Source organism: Fonsecaea erecta (genome assembly GCF_001651985.1).
Source record: "Fonsecaea erecta strain CBS 125763 chromosome Unknown Scaff2, whole genome shotgun sequence".
NCBI lineage: Eukaryota > Fungi > Ascomycota > Eurotiomycetes > Chaetothyriales > Herpotrichiellaceae > Fonsecaea > Fonsecaea erecta.
The window spans coordinates 257,407-275,091 of NW_017387245.1; the positions used below are offsets into that span (position 1 = coordinate 257,407).

At 54.4% G+C, this 17,685-nt stretch overlaps 5 protein-coding genes across 5 annotated transcripts; 2 read left to right on the plus strand and 3 right to left on the minus strand.

Moving 5' to 3' along the window:
- Positions 1 to 1,415: 1,415 nt before the first annotated feature.
- Positions 1,416 to 3,473, plus strand: AYL99_01856 (hypothetical protein; the record flags this gene model as incomplete). Its single annotated transcript, XM_018833372.1, has 1 exon — positions 1,416 to 3,473. One exon carries the CDS (start codon positions 1,416 to 1,418, stop codon positions 3,471 to 3,473), a length of 2,058 nt encoding a protein of 685 aa, XP_018695996.1.
- A 2,077-nt stretch (positions 3,474 to 5,550) lies between these two features.
- On the plus strand, positions 5,551 to 7,467 carry AYL99_01857 (hypothetical protein; the record flags this gene model as incomplete). The annotated part of the gene is made up of 1 exon (XM_018833373.1): positions 5,551 to 7,467. One exon carries the CDS (start codon positions 5,551 to 5,553, stop codon positions 7,465 to 7,467), a length of 1,917 nt encoding a protein of 638 aa, XP_018695997.1.
- A 1,148-nt stretch (positions 7,468 to 8,615) lies between these two features.
- On the minus strand, positions 8,616 to 12,759 carry AYL99_01858 (5-carboxymethyl-2-hydroxymuconate isomerase; the record flags this gene model as incomplete). The annotated part of the gene is made up of 14 exons (XM_018833374.1): positions 8,616 to 9,568; positions 9,694 to 9,931; positions 10,038 to 10,114; positions 10,213 to 10,410; positions 10,489 to 11,162; positions 11,245 to 11,461; positions 11,524 to 11,616; positions 11,672 to 11,741; positions 11,798 to 11,880; positions 11,929 to 12,086; positions 12,139 to 12,373; positions 12,423 to 12,472; positions 12,532 to 12,574; positions 12,627 to 12,759. 14 exons carry the CDS (start codon positions 12,757 to 12,759, stop codon positions 8,616 to 8,618), a joined length of 3,222 nt encoding a protein of 1,073 aa, XP_018695998.1.
- Positions 12,760 to 13,187: 428 nt separating this feature from the next.
- On the minus strand, positions 13,188 to 14,927 carry AYL99_01859 (hypothetical protein; the record flags this gene model as incomplete). Its single annotated transcript, XM_018833375.1, has 1 exon — positions 13,188 to 14,927. One exon carries the CDS (start codon positions 14,925 to 14,927, stop codon positions 13,188 to 13,190), a length of 1,740 nt encoding a protein of 579 aa, XP_018695999.1.
- A 334-nt stretch (positions 14,928 to 15,261) lies between these two features.
- AYL99_01860 (hypothetical protein) lies at positions 15,262 to 17,055 on the minus strand (the record flags this gene model as incomplete). Its single annotated transcript, XM_018833376.1, has 1 exon — positions 15,262 to 17,055. One exon carries the CDS (start codon positions 17,053 to 17,055, stop codon positions 15,262 to 15,264), a length of 1,794 nt encoding a protein of 597 aa, XP_018696000.1.
- Positions 17,056 to 17,685: the final 630 nt, after the last annotated feature.

A 17,685-nucleotide genomic window follows, 5' to 3' on the forward strand; every position in this document is an offset into this window, starting at 1 on the left:
GACGGAATTCTGTCCGTGATTCAAACTCACACCAACCGGGGTCATTTTGCTGGTGCGTCAGTTTGGGGGGAAAACAACTCGTTCGGAAGAGGGCTGCCAGCACGATCACCGGAATAAGTAGGTGATCGGATAAATCAGGGAAGGAAATATATCACAGGATAAGTCATCACGAAGAACAGGTCCCCGTAAATGCCCAATTATCTGAGACGAAAATGTGAGCCACTGATTGCGGAATCTTCTTCCATTCCATCGATATATGGGTAATATCCAGCTGGAGCTTGCTCATCTCATTCTTCGGGGGAACCGAGAGGAAGCTAGAGCAGATAATATATGTACACACGAGATACCCGTCACCCACCCGTATCCGACTAAATACCTAGGTAGTGATCGGGAAATGCACAGATTTCTGCATGATGATGCCAAGCGGCGCTGGTTGGGCTAGCGTGGCTGGAGCGAGATTCCTGAGCCAATGACGCCCCATTGCAATCTGTGTGCAAATTCTACTGGGCTCCGGGCTCTCTTCCCCCCTTTCAAGTTTAAGTTTAGCCTGCGGTGGCCCCTGATACCCCTATTCATGCTGGCGTATGGCGCCTAAAAGGTCCCCCTCTTTCTTCTTGGGTACCTGGAACACCCCCGTCTGCGTTGAAACGGACGCCCACAGGTGCCCGGCAGTACGAGTAATTTCCTACCAGCCCCCCAAAGGGCTCCAGTTGTTTCAATCAAACCCATCTGGGCCTTGTCAGCAAAATCTTCTCTGTTTCCAGCTTCGCGTGTTTTTCGTGTCGTGTGCACATCTCCTGGGGTTGCCGTCGTCTCTTCCTATTCTGCATCTTTTCTCCTCAACTTTATACCGCACCCTTCTGGCATCCCGATCATCGCTGCTCTCCGCAAAGAGGCATTGGGTGTGCGGCTGAGCGCGGGCGGTTCCTGCAAGGAACAAGCTCCTCGTGTCCAACCACAGCGCGGCGGATCAAGGCGGAATATCTCAGTCATCCGGTCAAACCGGCGTCGAGTGCCCCTTCGTCATACACTCGACAACCTCCTATCGCATGATTCCTTCTTACAGGCGCGGTTAGAAGGTCAAAGCGGCGTTCTGAGCTTCCATCGGGCACTCGCAGTCAAATTTCATCTGCGGTATCCCTCCAACTCTTCCAGTCTACCTCGACCGACCTCGTTTGTTCGCAACCTGCAACAGTACAGTTAGTACCAAGATTGCTGCCGAGCCCTCCATTCGAAAACCATTCATTTTTCTCGGCCCCTACACCGCCACCCGGTCCACGCCCATCATTGGAGAAAAAAGAAGGAATTCGAACAACTTTCGCTACCTGTTGCGCTTGCACGCAACGACGGTGTTCATTACGAAGAACCTTGTGGCGTGAACCAACCCTCCCGTCTTTGAAGAGATCCTTTTGGCCATGCCTCGTCGAGTGTCCGGCTCCCTCCTAAGCAGCTCACCTCCGACCCCCTGGCCGTCCTTTTCGCCGTCAGAAAAGGGCGGCAGCCTCGTCAACAAGACCTCTCAAAAGGCCAGCAAAATTGCTCAGCTTTTCTCGACATCTCCAAAGACAAAAGAAGCCCAGTCGGCTGCTGCAGCGCTGCTAGCGGCTAGCAAAGCTCAAGAACAGGCATTTTTGGCTTCGGGTTCGCCTCCCATAAGCACGCCCTCGCTTTCACTGCCCAGTATCTCCTTGTCAACAGCCCGCGCAGACTCTGTCAATATGGACGAGCCACCCACCACTCTTTTCCAGCCGCCCTCTCCCGCTGAGACGCGCAAGCTGGCCCGACAACATGCTCAATTTGGACCGTTAAATTCCCAGTCTCACAGATACACCAGTCGGCACCAGGGCGGAGAATTTCCAGAACCCGTCATGGACGAACCGCCCTACTACTATCTTTTGACGACCTACATCTCCTATTTGATTCTCATAATCTTCGGGCATGTTAGAGATTTTTTTGGCATGAAACTAAAAGAAGACAATTATCGACACCTCAAGGCGCGGAACGGCTATGCGGCCCTCAATAGTGATTTTGACAATTTTTACGTTCGGCGGCTGAAGATGCGTATCAACGACTGTTTCAATCGACCTACCACCGGAGTTCCTGGAAGATACATTAATTTGCTGGATCGAACATCGGATGATGGGAACGTGCATTTCACCATGACGGGCACCACCACCGAAACCTTGAACATGAGCTCGTACAACTACCTCGGCTTCGCGCAATCGGAAGGTCCGTGTGCTGATTTCGTCGAAGACACGATCAGGAGGTGTGGTCTCTCAACAGCAAGCTCGAGAAGCGAGGTGGGTACTTCTGAGCTGGCCGTCGACTGCGAGGCCCTCATCGCCGAATTTGTTGGCAAGGAATCTGCCATGGTTTTCTCGATGGGTTTCGGAACCAACGCCTCCATTTTCCCTGCCCTGGTTGGAAAGGGTGACTTGATCATTTCCGACGAACTCAACCATGCATCGATCCGATTCGGCTCCAGGCTCTCCGGCGCCATGATCGCGTCGTTCAAGCACAACGACATGAAGGATCTCGAGGGCAAGCTTCGTGAGGCCATTTCTCAAGGGCAACCGCGCACTCATCGCCCCTGGAAGAAGATACTCGTTGTTGTGGAGGGCTTGTACTCGATGGAAGGCACGATGTGCAATCTACCGGGGCTGGTCAGGTTAAAGAAGCGCTACAAGTTTAACCTCTTTGTTGACGAGGCCCATTCGATTGGCGCTTTGGGACCGCGCGGAAGAGGTGTGTGCGACTACTTTGGCATCCACCCTTCCGAAGTGGACATCCTTATGGGTACTCTCACCAAGTCATTTGGTGCCAATGGAGGATATGTGGCCGGTGAGAAGGCTGCCATCGACAAGCTGCGACTATCCAATGCCGGTACCGTGTACGGCGAAACTCCTGCTCCCGCGGTTCTGGCCCAGATCATTGCTGCCCTCAAAATCATTAACGGCGAGCTTGTGCCCGGCCAGGGCGAGGAGAGATTGCAGAGGATCGCCTTCAACTCTCGCTACCTTCGACTGGGTCTCAAGCGCCTCGGGTTTATAGTCTACGGTCACGACGATTCGCCTATCATCCCTCTCATGCTCTACAACCCCGCCAAGATGCCAGCCTTTTCCCACGAGATGCTCAAGCGCAAGATCTCGGTTGTCGTTGTTGGATATCCAGCCACCCCGCTGATCTCCTCCCGAGCACGGTTTTGTGTCTCGGCTGCGCATAACAAGGACGACCTCGACCGACTCCTTGCGGCATGCGACGAGATTGGCAATGTCCTCCAGCTCAAGTTTGCGAGCGGCATCGCTGGCGGTGCTCCTCCTCTCCCTGAGGGCGTGACGTGGGAAATGGAGCAGAGCCGGAAGCGACTGGAAAAGCACGACAAAGTCGCCAAATCGTTGGTGGTGTCGCCTCGATGGGGCTTGGATGAAGTCATCAAGCGTGGCGTTCAGGATGTCAAGGTCCCGCTGCGGTAACGTCTCGACCAGGATGGCTCACATCAGTCAATTCAGTCTGGCACATGGACATATATGTGTACACGTAATGAGCAGGGATGCGAGCGGTTGCAAGATTTTCGATTTTTTCATTTGGGGAAAATAATTTTTCGACCAAACCGTCGCAACAGAGCCGATTGTACATAGAATTTGGGTCTCTGAGAAGGGCGTCGATGGGTGTCTGGAGCCAAGGGGCCGGGCAGGATGAGGGAAGCATTTCAATGCCTGCACAAAGCATGGAGTTTTGACAGTGACGGTCACTGTGGCCATGTTCGACCAAAAAAGAGGTTAGACTCGCCTGAACGATACATTTTATCAATAGCACAAACCTAATAACGTCCACCATCACAAGTTCCCGTGTGATCCCTGATGTTTCTGTCGCGTTCTTTTCCCACCAGGGTGTGGTCGGCTGAGGAGAAATGGATATATGCACAGTACGAAAGTGAGACGAGAGATCTACAAACATGCTCCATAGCAATCGGGCACATCGAAGTGCTTGCATGAACACCTTGGATTCTGGTTTGCCCGCCTGCACACTGATCTTTCGGCCTGCGATGTCGCGCAGGGTCAAGGACATTGCCCCATTCTGCTGGGACGATAGCCTTGTTGTAGCATAGCTTGTCCTTGCCTGGGAAGACACGACCAAGCAAGGGACTTACTACCCAATGGATCTGGGGCAGGTTGCAAGGTAGCTGAGCAGAGCACGAAGTATTCGTCCTCTATCAAAGGCCTCGAACCCGGGACGGGGTTAGATCAGCCAGCGCATTCGACACCCCTACGAGTGGTTGTGCTAGGTGGTCGGGCAATGCACTGCCGGAAAAGAGTTCGGCTGCACTTCGACGAGACCAGGCAGCAGGGACAGGCCTTCCAAGCAGGTCAGCACTATTGAGTCAAGTCTAGTCGCCCAAAAGAGCTAGTAGCCTTGTCGCCACGAAGAGATGGTGTGAAGCCGAGGGGGAGCAATGTGGTGTGTTCAGTGCCGGGGGTCGTCGACACAAATTCGCTGTTGTATTTGTCCATGCTAGAATTTCGAGGATCATTTGCTGGTGAGGGAATTGTACAGGAATGTTTATGTTCTGAACACGTCGTTGCCGGAGACTTTTGGCAACATACAAAGTACCAAGTACAGGACAAGGAGTCAGAGTGTCACGTGGTGGAACTTTTGGGTGCATGGGCCGGGCGCAGGCGCAGGCGCAATAATCTCCTTGCCCGTTTCATCTCACCACATTCATCTTCTCAGCAAGTAATGGCCACCATCTTTCACGCCCCCTCTGGCAAGAGAAATCCTACGCGCCCGACTGCATGATGACTGAACGTGGTTTGGACTGCCATGACCACGGCCACCCCCATTCACAGACGGCTGCAATGACAGCTGTCTCTGATTCGCCCTCACCGTCCTCCAGTCCAATTTCTTCCTAGCCGCGCTACTGCACCTCCTGCATCCTTTCAACGAGAGAATAGCGACACCGCCGTTTCAAGCACTGACCCTGTCCTCTCCCGATCATCCCTCTCCTTGCTGCCTTCCAGAGGCCCCGCAAATCATGTCCCGCAGGTTCCCGTTCCTTGGAGCCCCTGGCCACTCAGACAGGCATGGCTCTCGACCTGCTCTGAGAGACAAGCCAATGTGATCCATGCCTGGTCTGCAAGGCAACCGTCACGAGCATTCATCCTTCTCTCCAGCTAAGAAAAAGGGCGGATCTTCCACACCGGTCACAAGTTACCCTCTTGATCCCCTCCACCTACGAATCCCTCCTCCTCCCTTGACTCAGACAGAACCTGGGGCCACATACCTGGCTGATCCAATAACGGGCGAATACTCTCAGTGTTGAACCGGAGTGCAAAGTCAATTGAAATCTACCTGGCACTCCTCTGACGTTCCGTCTACCGTGCGTGGCCGTTGCATATCATTGACCCATTTCCCCTTGTGTGTTGCCCCACTAAGCTTCCGTTCCTCTTACACACCCGTCCGTTTACTCGTATATCCTTTGCAAAGACGCATCCTCACCAGCAGCAGACTGCGCCTGGCTTGTCCAGCCTTGCGGCTTCGTTAAGCGCAACCATGGAACCTCCAATTCCCCCTGATCACCATTTTGTTCCGGTTGATCCAGATGTTCGTGGTCTCCACGAGCCGTATGGAGAACACTTCGATGACCGCTTCGCCGAAGACCCTGCCTTCTTCGAAGAGCGGGCACCAAGTGTCCATCAACGCTTTGACAGAATGACCTTAAATGATGACCCAGAAGAGATCCGCCCGCGCGCGGATCGCATTCGATCTGCTGACACTATCCCTACCCTCCAAGATTATTTATACTATCGTCTGTCCAAGCGTGGCGACGATTGGAGCTCATGTGTCAAGAAGCCAATCCCAGCCCCGGTGGACGAGATTGAGAGAAAGGCCCGGAGAGGCAAGGGTGGCGATGGCCCGGTGTTAGAGCAGATGACCCGTATGCCCTCACTCCGCCGAAGCATGCTTGAAGAAGTGATCCGAAAGGCCAATGGGCAAGAGACAGGCGATGCCCTTTGGGAAGTTGTCTATATCAAGTCCAAGAGAGTTCAGACAAGGAGGGGTAAAATGGAAGTCCCAGAGATGGATGTCATCCTGGCCCGAACGAGAGACAGGTCAAGGTCACGGGCCAAGTCATTTGGTGGCGAGAAGGTGAGAAAAGTCGAAACCGTCCGAGAGAAGAGGTATATCAACGACAGCTACGGCCGTGTCAGGAAAGATTCAGTTCTCGACAAATTAGAGGATCCCGTCGCGAACCTCCCATTGTTTGAGGCGGATGGCACGCCACGAGACGACCTCGGCCCGATGCATTTCAATAACGCCAACCTCCCTCCATACATCGCAAGAGAGACTCCATTGGGGTCCAAACCCGAGAAGAAGAAGGACAAGGCAGAGAAGAAACGCAGCAAGTCCCGCAGCAAGTCGCGAGACAGAGGTGCTGTGCCTGACGAAGATGGTGTCTACGTGGTGCCGGAAGTGCAAGACTTTGCCACTGACGCTGTTGACCCTGCTCCGGTTGACGCAGTATTCGTGGAGAACCCGACTGACCGTCGCGGTCGTCGCGGGCATTCGCCACAGGAGCATCCGGTGGTCGTTGTTGACGGTGATGCTCGAAGATCTCATTCCCGGCACCGGACGCAGCCAGAGGCACGTTCCAAGTCTCGGCGCCGCGAGTCGGTGCATTTCCCCAATCAGCATACTCAGCAGTATTTTGACGGAGGCTATGCCTCTTCGGAGAACAGCGACACTAGCCATTACGGCTTTGTGGCCGACTACGCAGAAAGCTCCAATACCTCCCTCAGCACACCCGGAGGGGTCCCTCGCCGAGGAAGCCTCGTGTACAGCCAGGGCCGCCCTGACGTCGTGTATAAGAAACATCACCCCGGACCTAGCAGGAGACAGTCGTATGTGGAACGACCATATCAGGGTGAGCAGCAGGTTGTCGTACCAGCAATTCCGCGCCGGAACTCTTATGTCGTCTATGACCAACGGCCGTCTGAGACCCGCCATGAACGCCATCCCCGTCTGATGAGGCAGGCGACGGCGCCTATCCCCGAGGACAGACAGATCGTCTCTCGCGACTTGCCTCGACGATCCAAGGAACAGGATTTCGTACCCATTCGTCGCTACAGCACCCATGAGTCTGCCATGCCGATCGTTCACTATCACCACGCAGAGGACGAACGTGACATCTACTACCGCGACGAACTCGACCGCCAAAGCATCCGCGTCGAGGACTACCAGCGGGATCGCGTCCTTGAGGATCATTTGAGTCGACGCGAACAACAACTAACAGCCCGCGAGAGGGACCTGGACCTCCGCGAAGATGAGCTGAGGCAGGCGAAGAGGCGGAGCGAGCTGGTAGGAGAACGAGAATTCTACGACGACAGGGATCTCAGGAGGGAGAGAAGAGAGCCAAGGAAGCTTTACTATGACGCCAGAACCGGGGAGCACTTTTTCTACAACGATTAGCGCTTGCAGTTCGATGCGAACTCTTCTCCAACGATTACAGCTGGGAGATGTATGTGGTTGTAGGCCTCACGCTGGTCTGGATTTGCGGGATGTTGTCATTTCGGTACGGACTTTCTCGTCGTGGGTTACGGTTCCGCGCAGTCTGAGGGGGCAATTGTTCCTGGGAAAGAAAAAAAAAGGAAGCGTCTCCTTTTCCTCGATATTATTCTACTTTGGAGAGAATTCACGGCTCGCTGCCGTTTCTGGGGCAGGAAGAGAAGATCATTACCTGCCACGCTGGTGAGGAACGCCAACAAAACCGAGAAAACTTTGGCGGTTGTGAGGCGATGGTTTCGTGGACATGGACTGGGATCGCAGCAGAACGAGCGCATGAACGCCTGGAAGTCGGGTGTACAGGTTGATGAAACATCCAACCTACTTCAACGGTGATGTATACGCGACGATTCTGACATGATTGGGATTTGATGGATTTCCTTGTTTCAATTCTCGTTGTCTCTTCTGGAAGATACCCCACCGTTCTTTTTGCTGGGCAGACTGAAGAGCTGATCTGCGTCCTTTTTCTTCGTTTTTTTTTCTGTGTGTTGGAAGAGGCCGGAACGGCGTCAGGTGAAATGAGATGATATGACGATTAGGATTTTGATGTTTGGTGTGTGCGACGCTCCCTCGAGATTGTCGCCTGGAGAGCGTGGAGGAGCGGGCATTCGCAGTGTGTGAAATCGTGTGGAAGACTTGATGTTATTCCCGTAGGAGCGTGGCTGGGTCCACGCATGCTTTTGAATGAGAAGACTGAGGAGACTGAGTGTGAACTTGCACGAGCATGAGCACGAGACTGAGACTGAGACTGAGACTACGACGGTGACTGAGAGAAACAGACTGGTAAATGTGCTCTAAAAGCCTTTGATTAAATGACATATCAACTTTTACCCTCGTTACACTTGTTGGGCTCTTATTTCAGAGGCACTTTCTCTCTTGCGTCTGTCTCTCTTTTCTTACACCTAATTCGTTCGAATGCTCAGTTCTGTTCAGCTGGGCCCTTTGCTCGGTCCTTGACCCTCTGTGCAGTATATAATGGCACCACCCCCTTGGCCGTAAAAACTGCAGTATCTCCCGCACATATTATATGTGTGGTTAAAAGTGTTCGTCGTCTCTCACAAGAACCCGCGCAGGGCTCGCGCCACGGCCCCGACATCCTCAATGACATGCCAATGGCCGACGCCCTCGAGTACCTCCAGCTTGGCGTTGGGCAGCCTCCTGACGTACGTCTCGGCCAGGCTCGTGGGGGAGATCTTGTCGTCCCGGCCGGCGACCAGCAGCGCGGGCATGTCGAGTTTCTCGACGCGGATCGTCGTGTCCTTCGACTTGGCCAGCGCCATGCACCCCTTGGCGTATCCCTCCGGGTGTGTGGCGAGCAGGGACTGGCGCACCGCCGAGACCAGCACAGGCGACTGCTGCTGCGTGCGTGGCGACGTGGCTGCGTGGCTCACCGCCTGGGCTATCCCGGAGGCGTCCATGCCCTTGGCCCGCACGGACGCGGCTCTGTCGCTGAAAACTTTGACGCCCCCGTCAGGGAACGGATTGGGGCCGGGGCCGAGCAGGACCAGTTTGCTCACGGCGGAGCTGTTGCGTTCAGCGAACAGCATGGCGATCAGTCCGCCCAAGGACCAGCCGACGAGGGTGGCTTTCGTGATGCCCTTGGTGGCGAAGAGGTTCTCGAGGTCGGCGACGTAAGACTCCACGCTGACAACCGACGAGGCGGCCGTGGGCGTCAGCCCGTGGCCCTCCAGGTCGTAGAGGACGATGCGGTGTCTCGCGTCGTCGCCGTCGAGGCCGGCTTCCTGGATCAGCGGCGTGTAGTACTCCGACGAGGCGCCCAGGCCGTGGACGAAGACGATCGTGTCCGACCCGGAGCCGATTTCTCGCACGTGGACCAGCTTGTCACCCACGCGCGTCAACGACCCGGCTGCTGCTCCGCCCCACGTGCGCTCGAGGTTGTATACTGGGAGGCTGGATCGGGGCTGGAGCTGGAGTTGCTGTGCCGGTGATCTGGTTTTGTCTGACACGCGGTTGCTGAGCTTTCCGAGGCCCGTCACCGACACCTCGACTAAGGGGGAAAGAAATAGATTTAGAATCAGAATTTGTTTCTTCTTGGGGAAGAGCCCACCGCAAGAAGCACAGAAGAACAAGAAAGAAAGAAGCAGAGACAGGCAGACAGACAGACAGACTCACCTAAATCGCCTGGCTTGAGGAACTTGGGCGGATGGAAGCCGACGCCCACGCCGGCCGGGGTCCCTGTCGCAATAACATCGCCCGCCTGAAGCGTCAAGCCCGCCGAGATGACCTCAATCAGCTTCGGAATCGACGTGATCAGGTCGGCGGTGGTGCCGTCCTGGCGCCTCTCGCCGTTGACGAATGTCTGCACACGTAAAGTCTCTGGCAAAGCGTCCTTGGGGACGGCGACGGGGCCCTGTAGGGTACACAATAGCTGTCAGATTGGATTGAACTCAAAAAGAAGAGGAGGAGGAGCCCTTCTTCCCAACGAATGTACGAGATAGATAATTGCAAGTACTCACCATCGGACAGAATGTATCTGGCGACTTGCCCATCAGGAACTGGCCGTGGTCACGCTGCCTGTCCCGGGCCGTCACATCTGGAAAAAAACGAAGAACATCCGTCGTCAGTTCCGCAAGTACAGGAAAGTCCTGGAGGACGGAGGGATCTACGTGCAGGGCGAGCTAGCTAGCTTACCGTTGATGATCGTATATCCCCAGACATGGTCCATGGCGTCCTTCTCGGCGATGCCGAACCCGGGGGTGCCGATGATGACGCCGACCTCGCCTTCATAGTCCAAACAGTCGGTGAAGCCCGGGTGGGCGTAGATGTCGTCGGTTGCGGCGACGACACTGGTGCTGCGCTTCGTGAAGATGGTTGGGAAGGAGGAGGAAGCTTTGTCGACGTCGTTCGAGTCAGATTATTCTCCCCTTCGTGCATAGAACGCAGACTCGACTCTGCTAGCGTACGTACCTTTCTGCTGTTGATTCTTCTGCCGCTGCTGCCGCTGCTGCGTGTTGTCATACCCGCTCTCTCGGTACTCTTTGACGTGGTCTGCGTAGTTGTTCCCAACGCACACGACGTCCCTGTCGGTAATGGGGGCCAACAGCTTCTTGACGGACGACAGCGGGAAGGATTCGCCTGTCTGTATGATGGTCTCGTGCCCGAGCTCGATCACCTGCTGCAGACTACTCAGAGGAGATCCTGAAGGCATCGCCAATGCGTGCACGACGGAGGTCTCTAGATCCAGGTGTCCGACGCAGGCCCTGCCTAGGTCGTCTTCGAAGGTGACAAAGTTGTGTGGCTTCTTCGTTGATGGCAGTGGCTGCGCCGCAGGCGGTACAGGAGTGACAAAGTCGGCCGGGGACGATTTGTGAATGCGTCCGTTGATCATGATGACGTCCAACTTGTCGTGGTCCTGGAGGACGGCGATGTCCTTCAGCGGGTCGCCGTTGACGAGGAGACAGTCGGCGTAGTACCCCGGCAGGATCTTGCCCAGCTCGTTCTCCTGCATGAAGAGTTTGGCCACGCCCGCTGTGGCGGCGATGATGGACTCCATGGGCGAGAAGTCGAGCAGCTTGACGAAGTGTTCGAGGTCACGGGCGTATGTGCCGTGAGGACACCATGCGAACCCATAGTCGCCACCACTGAGGGGCAGTCGTGTCTGGTCAGTGGAACTGGAAGTGACTAGACGGGACTTGCTTCAGCACCCGGGGAGAAACAACTTACGGAAGAACCGTGATGCCTCTCCTGTTCATCTCCTTCAGCGCCGTGATCGCCACCTCCAGCTCCTTCCTGTAGCCGACCTGCTCGGCTTTCTCAAACGTGTATCCGAAGGGCTCGGCCTCGTGGACGGTCGTGTATAGCCAGTTGATCGCCGGCGCGACCACGTGCTTGTGCTTTGCTTTGGTGAGCATGTTCATGCCCACTTCGTCCGTGTACGATGCTTTGTCCTTTGTTAGAGAGTCAAAGGTTCCAGTGAAGAGAGTGATTGTCTCCTGCACGAACCATGATATATCACGTCCACGCCGTGTTGGACGCATTGGATGACCGAGTCTCGTGCTCGAGCATGAGAACAAACCCTCAAGCCGTGGCGGTGGGCTTGCAAACCGGTTAGCTGGCCGAGAATCAGTGCAGGCAACGGGGACGACCATACCCTCGTCCACACATGCAGCCGTCTCTTCGTCAGAGAAGAAGCACTCTTCAGCGGACCTCGTTTCCGTGATCTAGTCGATATGCATTCAGCAACCTTTTTCCAAGCTGAATATATGCCACAACTCACCGATTCTCCAGACATGCTCAGCTTGATCTGGTCGACCCCTATCCGAGCATGGTGTCTAATGACTTCGCGCATTTCCAGGGGCCCTAGAGGAATGAGCAGTTGGAACTGGCAGTAACTAATTAGAGACTCACCGTCAGCAAACGCCGTGATGCCAGCGGCTAGTTCGCCATCTCTCCGAGCGATCTCACGTCCATTGGCGAGGTAACGAGGACCGGGTATGTCACCCCGGTTGATGGCGTCGCGGACCACACAGTCCAGCCGGTCTTTCGCAGACGCAGCTCCGTAACACCTGAAGAGGTTCAGACCATAGTCACAAATGATGCGACCGAAGTCCGACTTACATTGTGTAGCCAGAGTCGAGGTAGCATAACGCAGATTTGATTGTTATCAACACATGCTCTTCCACACTGACATCACCCAGCAGTTCGAGTGCGTTGTTGTTCCACGTCAAGTGAGTATGTGAGTCGCCCAGTCCTGACATGAGTGTGCGGCCTCGTCCTTGGATCACCCGCACATCAGGTTTGTTTTGAATGTGCTCAACTCGAGGAACGGATCCAACCGCGACAATGCGCTCGCCTAGGTTTCTTGATTAGCCAGTGTCAAAGTGCAGCTCCAGTGGATTTACCTTCGATGTATACATCTCCTCGATATGGTTCTTTGCCCGTAGAATCAATACTGTCGCAGGTCAGTTCGAGATGGAGTTGAACTTCCAATCAAGCAGATAGAGAGCATACATGTTCACATCGAGGAACAATATCTTGGAAGACGGCGACGTCCCTATGGAATCTCGCGTCAGAGAGACACCTCTTTGAGGAGGCGATATACTAACCTGCTATTTCATATCTCTTGGGCTGTAGTTTTGGGTCAAAGTCAAGGTTCTCATACGGATAGCGTGTTGGTGTCGACTTGGGTGTGATGGCCACGTCGTCGTGCCAGCCATTCGCGAGTAAACCAGGAGCCATTGTGGCTAAGGACAAGATCGAGCGTTGTATAGTACCCGAGATGAAGCTGATTAGAACATCCTCCAATACCTTCTCTTGCATCACATCCAGTATATAATCTGACCGACTCCACGTTGTACTCGCCCGTGCTCCCCATGCACCACCCGCACCAGCCGCCCTCCCCGGAGCGTTGCATTGGATCCAGCGACGTAGCTGTTCCGACTCAGTCTGAGTTTTTGATCGACCTCTGATCTTCGATTGGGAGACTGCTGCACAAGTTGTGGTTTCTGGATGGTAGGGTGGATCTGCGGAATGAGAACAGCCGCAATACCCGCAACAGCCGCTTGAGATAGGAGACAGGGAGTATTGCGGTCAAGGACCCCCCTTTTTTGTGCTGGAAGATGAGATGCGGGGATATTCTTGTTCCGCACCATCCATCACGTACCCTGTCAAGTTGGAGGAAGCGTTGGTGCGGAAAAATCAAGCGGTTCAATCCAGAATTGGTCCCAGTTCACGTCACCCAAAGCAGGCGTGTTCCAGAGGACGTCGGCGGACCACTGGTCAGGGAGGTCATCCTCAGGCCCTGCTATACCATTGCCATTGCCATTGCTCATGTGACGGTCTTGTTCCTGGGCAATTCCACTATTGTCCAGGCAGTTTTGGAGCAAGACAATGTCCTGTTCCTTTCGATTCTGTGCAATCCGAACCAATTGTTCGATGGTGGCCAGTGCTTTCTGGGCGATGGGAGTCTTGAAGTGGTTGACCACGGTCCTCAACGTCAATATCGCTTGACCCACGTGGCAGAGTGACTCTTGTGTGTCCATCGCCAGGAGGATGCAGGCAAATTGGAAGGGGACGTTCGAGACGTGCCACCACGGGGAGCTTGCTCGGGTCGCCCTAATCGAGGCCTCGAGGCCCTTACAACCCACCGCAATGACCTGTTCCAAGAGTTGGGGTTTGACGTTGGTAGTGGCAAGACGTAGTCGTCGATAGAGGGTGAAGCAGAGATTGCTCTGTGAGAGCGTCAGCGGGTTGAGGGTGAACTGAAAGCCCGCCACCTGCATCAGGCAATTCTCCAATTCTGCGGGCTCGCTTGGTTTCGAAGGATCGAGCACCTCGGAGAGCTGGAACATGGCGATGAGGTCTGTGGTGGAGTCCCCAGGAGTTGGCGTGGGCGATTGGCAGGAAGCTCCTTGCAAAGAAACTCTTGATCGGCCGTATTCAAAACTGATCCATGAGTTCAGCAGCTTAGCGACCCAAAAGAGCCTCCTTCTCCTCTCGACATCGTGCTCGGAGGGTTCGGCGTCCGAGTAGACCAATGATACGTCGGCCAACTCTCGATGCAGGCCAGCTGCCTCAATGATGTGCATAGTCGTGCAGCTGGCCATCCAAGCTGCGTGTGGGGGACTGTTGCATCGTAGGTAGAGTGTCCGTAACAGCCACGCTTCTGCATCGTGGACAGTCGGGTCTCGCAGCAGACTTGTCGATTCCAGGATCTCCTTGGCACAGTCCACAAGCAGACCTTCGCGATTGTCCGTCCTCTCCGGGGAGAAGAGCGTTGCGAGAGCGGCGATGCCGCATAGGACGTGGTCGTAGGTGTTGGTAGCGTGAGGATCTTGCCATCTCCGGGCTGCTTTTGAGAGCACGATTTCAGGATCGAGGAAACCGTATGGGCGGTGAATCTCCCGAAGATAGACGTCAAACAGGCTGTGCCACTCATCTCTGGTGATGATCCACGTCATGCTCTTTTCCGAGCGGGAGTGGTGGTAATGGATGCCCAGGTTCCAGCCAAAGCCTTGGACCTTTGGGGCGCTGGTCGGATTGAACTTCATGCCCAGGATGTGGGGAAAGACGACGCCAGAGTTTGCCTCCATCGACTGCTCGTTGTGTCCATTGTATTTGATTTCCTTCTCCGGGGATATGGGAAGGGCAGAAATGGGCTGGGAAATGTCGGGCACAAGTTCAAGAGGTGGACGACCCTCAGACAACGACGGGATCCTCGCCACTCTCTTTCTGGGTTGAGTTGTGTAATAGCATTGATACTCGTACCTGGTACATGAGAGGCAGGGTTCGTTCCCATTACACCGACGTTTGCGAGCTTTACAGGGCTCACACGCCTTCCTTGCCCTTCGCCGGCCGCCATCTTCAGCAGCAGGAGCTGGTTCCAAGTGCTCTTGAACCGCGGGCATTGTCTCTCATCGTTAGTGAAGAAGGCTAGGCGAATTACCAGAAGACTGTGCCATCCTCGACCGAAATTGTGCAGTTGGTGCAAAAGGAAGTGGGAAATGAGAAGGAAGCCAATAAGTCAAGCTTAGTTGGTAATAATAAGTACTAACTAAGTGCTAAGATATGTAGCAATATTTGACCCCCGCTCTCCACAACCTTCTAACCCCACAAATTGTCTGGGGCTGCCGAATGCGGATGTATATTGTCAAGGCTTAAATAAAGACCATCAGCTTATATGGTGTTTAGTCCTCAATATAGATCACTACATCATATCCCGTGTACTCAATATTCTTCCCTTTACTCACTCATTACATCCTTCTTTTCTCCTTTCCCGAGAGCCTCTTTCTCGAGATGCACAGCAGTATGGTTCGTGAAGTAGGGAGAAGGGTCGCGCACAAATATCGCCAGACCACAGGCGATGAGTCCAAAGGGAATGGTGGCCAGCCAAGTGATTCGAAAGGCATCGGCCCACCCCAGCTGGTAGCCCTCCAGAGCCTTGCTGAGAATCTCAGGACTCAGGCCCAAGGGTTTCGTCGCGCCGTCTGCTATCGCGGAGACCAGAGATGAGACCTTGTCGGCGGGATACCCCATAGGGACCACGGCCGAAGCCACTCGCGAAATGGTACTGCCAGACGCACGGTTACTCAAGATTGTAGAGAAGACGGTCGTGCCCACAGCACTGCCCAGGAACCGAAAGGTGCCAATCAGACCGAGTGCCAGGCCCAAGTCTTCCTGTGGGACGTGGAGAGATGCCGTGATATAGCAAGCGAGGGTGATCCAAGCAAAGGGAGCATTGGCAAAGAGCTGAAAGACCAGCAGCTTGGCGACCTGGCCTGGCCAACAAATCGACTGTAATGCCGTGAAGATCGTCTGGACCGCGATTGCAAATGTCAGCTGCCAGTGGACGTGCTTGATCTTGGAGATTAGTCCACCAAGGAAGACGCCTCCCGCAGCCCCGCCAAAGCCTCCAGGGATGTTGTAGACCCCAGCCAGGGTGGCGTCACCCGTCAAGGTGTAAACAATCTGCTGCGGCATCAAGGTCGTGAGAGTGAAGTAGACAACGCCCGTCACAAAGATAATGACGAGGAGAAAAGTGTATTCCCTGACCATCGCAAACAACCAGCGGGGAAACAGAGGTCTTCGAGCCCTGCCACTGAAATCCCAGACGAAAGTACAGACGAACAACACCGCTCCCACGAGAAGAGGGGCCAGCACATGGGCACTGTTCCAGGCATATGACGTGCCTGCCCAACCAAGACCAAGAAGGAACAGCGTCAGCCCCGAGACGTAGAAGAACAACCCGACATAGTCCAGCTGGGCTAAGATTTGCCTGCGTGAATATTCCCGAATGGGCCGAGCAGGAGGGAAGTAGAAGGCGGCTGTACCTGCCAACGAAATGACTCCAGTAATGATCCCTAGGTAGAAGATCCATTTCCAAGTTGCTCGAGCGACGAACTCCCTAGCAATCAATGGCGCCAACGTCGTGAAGGGAAGGAGGTTGAGCTCAGTCCAGGCTAGACCATACGGTCGGTACTTATTGGGAAGTATTTCTGAGATCCCAGGGTAGAGAATGAACGTGGTGCCAGTTCCAAACCCCAGGATTACCATTGCGGCGATGCATTGCTCGAGGCTCTGTGCTGTGGCGCCGATGATATGGCCCAAGACGAGGAGGCCTTGACCAAACATCAAGAGGTATCTCCGGCCAAAGTAGTCACTCATCTGTCCTGCAAGTGCAAAGGCAATGCTACCAGCGAGCGACCAGCCCGATGCCAGCCAGTTGGAGTTGTAGGTTGATCCCTGTAGCTCCATCGCGATGGGTACGATGACGGGGAATACAAACAAACAGGTGAAGGTGAGGGAGGGCTGGAAGGTAAATCCCAGGAAGAAGACGGCAAGGTAAGTGGACGTGGTGACATGGATCTCGGCATCAGCGTCTCTCAATGCTGCTTCGTGGGCGTCATGCTTCTTTGAGACGACAGACCGGTCAGGGGCTTGTTGAGCTTCAAGATGGTCGGCTGTAGCCCCGGATTTGGAAACTGGCTGCAGCTCCATTGTGGCGATATGTTTGAGGAGAATCTCGACATTGTACATTGTGGAGGATCATGTTATTATAATACATGCCATGGTCCGTCGGGCCTATCACCAAATCGATATTTGCAAAGGAGGGCAACGGTTGATGCGGGAGTTGCGGGTAACCATTGTGAACAACTGGTATTCAGAGGCGGAAGACCACTTACACAGGACCGCATTCCCTTTTGCCCAGTATATTCATTTCCTCGGCTTGGGATAAGGGTTCTCGACGCCTTCGGCCCGCCCGACTCTCAAACCAGGAAGCCATTTTCGGTTGCCTTGAAGGTCATGTAGCTTGTGAAATTGCCCTAACAAGTTCCTGGTGTGAGTGTGTATCGGCCATGGTCGGGCTCCATCGATGACTTACACGAACAGTCTTTTCCAGCAAATGACCTGATGACGGTGTCTCCGCCGGGATGTTTGTTCACAAAACTTGTACAATCATAGACTATCTCGTCGATAACGATCCCTAATATAGTATTTCAGCACGGTAGTCAACTCAGATACTCAAATTTGAACTTACAGATGTCTGGACAAGATTTCCCATTCCTCCTTGAGACCTCAATTGCGGGTATTGATGGTAGATCCTGGTTCGACACCCCCCTTGGAACAATTTGATATTCACCAGTGCAGGATTTCAACTTTTCACCC